The 1,261-nt window shown below is 54.3% G+C and overlaps 1 protein-coding gene across 1 annotated transcript in view; it reads left to right on the forward strand.

The window, feature by feature from the left end:
• CLDN19 (claudin 19) overlaps positions 1-1,261 on the forward strand; it is an 11,188-nt gene that overhangs the window by 9,114 nt on the left and 813 nt on the right. The window contains exon 2 of the mRNA XM_085305229.1: positions 6-141. Within this exon, the coding sequence (XP_085161355.1) occupies positions 6-141 (136 nt within the window). The remainder of the gene's footprint in view (positions 1-5; positions 142-1,261) is intronic.

Below are 1,261 nucleotides of genomic sequence, written 5' to 3' on the forward strand. Positions count from 1 at the left end.
GTTCGGGTCGGCGCTCTTCGTCGGCTGGGCGGCCGCCGGCCTCGCCGGCCTCGGCGGCTCCCTGCTCTGCTGCTCCTGCCCGGCCGGGCCGCGGCGCCCGCCGCAGCGCTGCCGCCGCTCGCAGCCCTCCACCGCCCGCGAGTACGTCTGAGCCCGGCCGGCTGTCCGTCCCGCCGGCGGCCGTCTCCCCCTTCCTTCCCCCCCAGCCCGGGAGAGCCGCTCGCTTCGCCGCCGGCACCGATTTCTCAGGAGTTTTTCCAACTTTCCGGGGACAACGGGAGTGCCTAAAAAGTGCTTTTCCGAACCGTTTCCAAACCCATAGGGTTATCTCCTATTTACCAGCCTGAATTTATTTTCCAGCCTGATTTKCCAGCTGCTTTTTCCCCTTCCCGCCGTCCCCAATTTTATTTTATTTTTTCCTGTACATTCCCAAGCACGTGCCGGCGTTGCGGCCCCCGAATCACCCCCCCCCCCCACACCCGGGTCTCATCCATCCCCTGGGATCTACCCAAAATTGGGCAATATCACCCGGCACTGCAAGGGAAGCCGCTCAGCCCCCTTTTGGGTTGATTTCTCTACATAACGGCCCTCTCTTATTTATTATTATTATTWTTTTTTAATTGCACATGCTTTGTTAAAATCTCTTCTTCACCTGTCTGGGCAGAGCAGTCCAAAGCCGCTTTATGGGTCCCCTTCCCATCCCCCCACCCCCAAAAAAAAAATAACAACTGCAGACCAAAGCTACCRTCGTGAGGATTTAAAAGAAAAATGCGTGATTAAAAAGGAAAAAAAAATCAGAAAGATGTTTTTATATAAAGAACATTGTGCATAAAGATGTTTTTTCCTCTTTTAATGAAAAAACGCTGTTGATTTTTTTTTTTCATGCTGGGGGAAGCGGAGGGAGGGGGGAAATTCGGCGCCGGCAACTCGGCCTTAATCCTCACCCCGCATCCGCYGCCCGCGGTGGGGGGAGAAAGACRGAAAGAGGGGAAAAAAAGAAAAATTGCCCTGCAAGGTTTAATCTCTTTTTCCGTAAATTCGGGCCGGGATTGCGCTTAATTGGGCGACGCTTTGCTGATCGAAAGCGACTTTCCGCGGCCGGGCGCGCGGGAGGCTCCGCGGCGCCTGTTTTCCTTGGCGCCGGCGCTGCTGGCGAGCGGCATTTTTTTTAATGGCATCAGCGGGGAGGTTTCGGCCCGGCTGTATTTTTTTTTTCCTCCCTCCAAAAAATCCAAAACGCTGGAAAATATTCTTTTTTTTT

This window comes from Rhea americana, unplaced genomic scaffold (assembly GCF_003343005.1).
Source record: "Rhea americana isolate MKP2758 unplaced genomic scaffold, rheAme1 scaffold_217, whole genome shotgun sequence".
In the NCBI taxonomy this organism is placed as follows: domain Eukaryota; kingdom Metazoa; phylum Chordata; class Aves; order Rheiformes; family Rheidae; genus Rhea; species Rhea americana.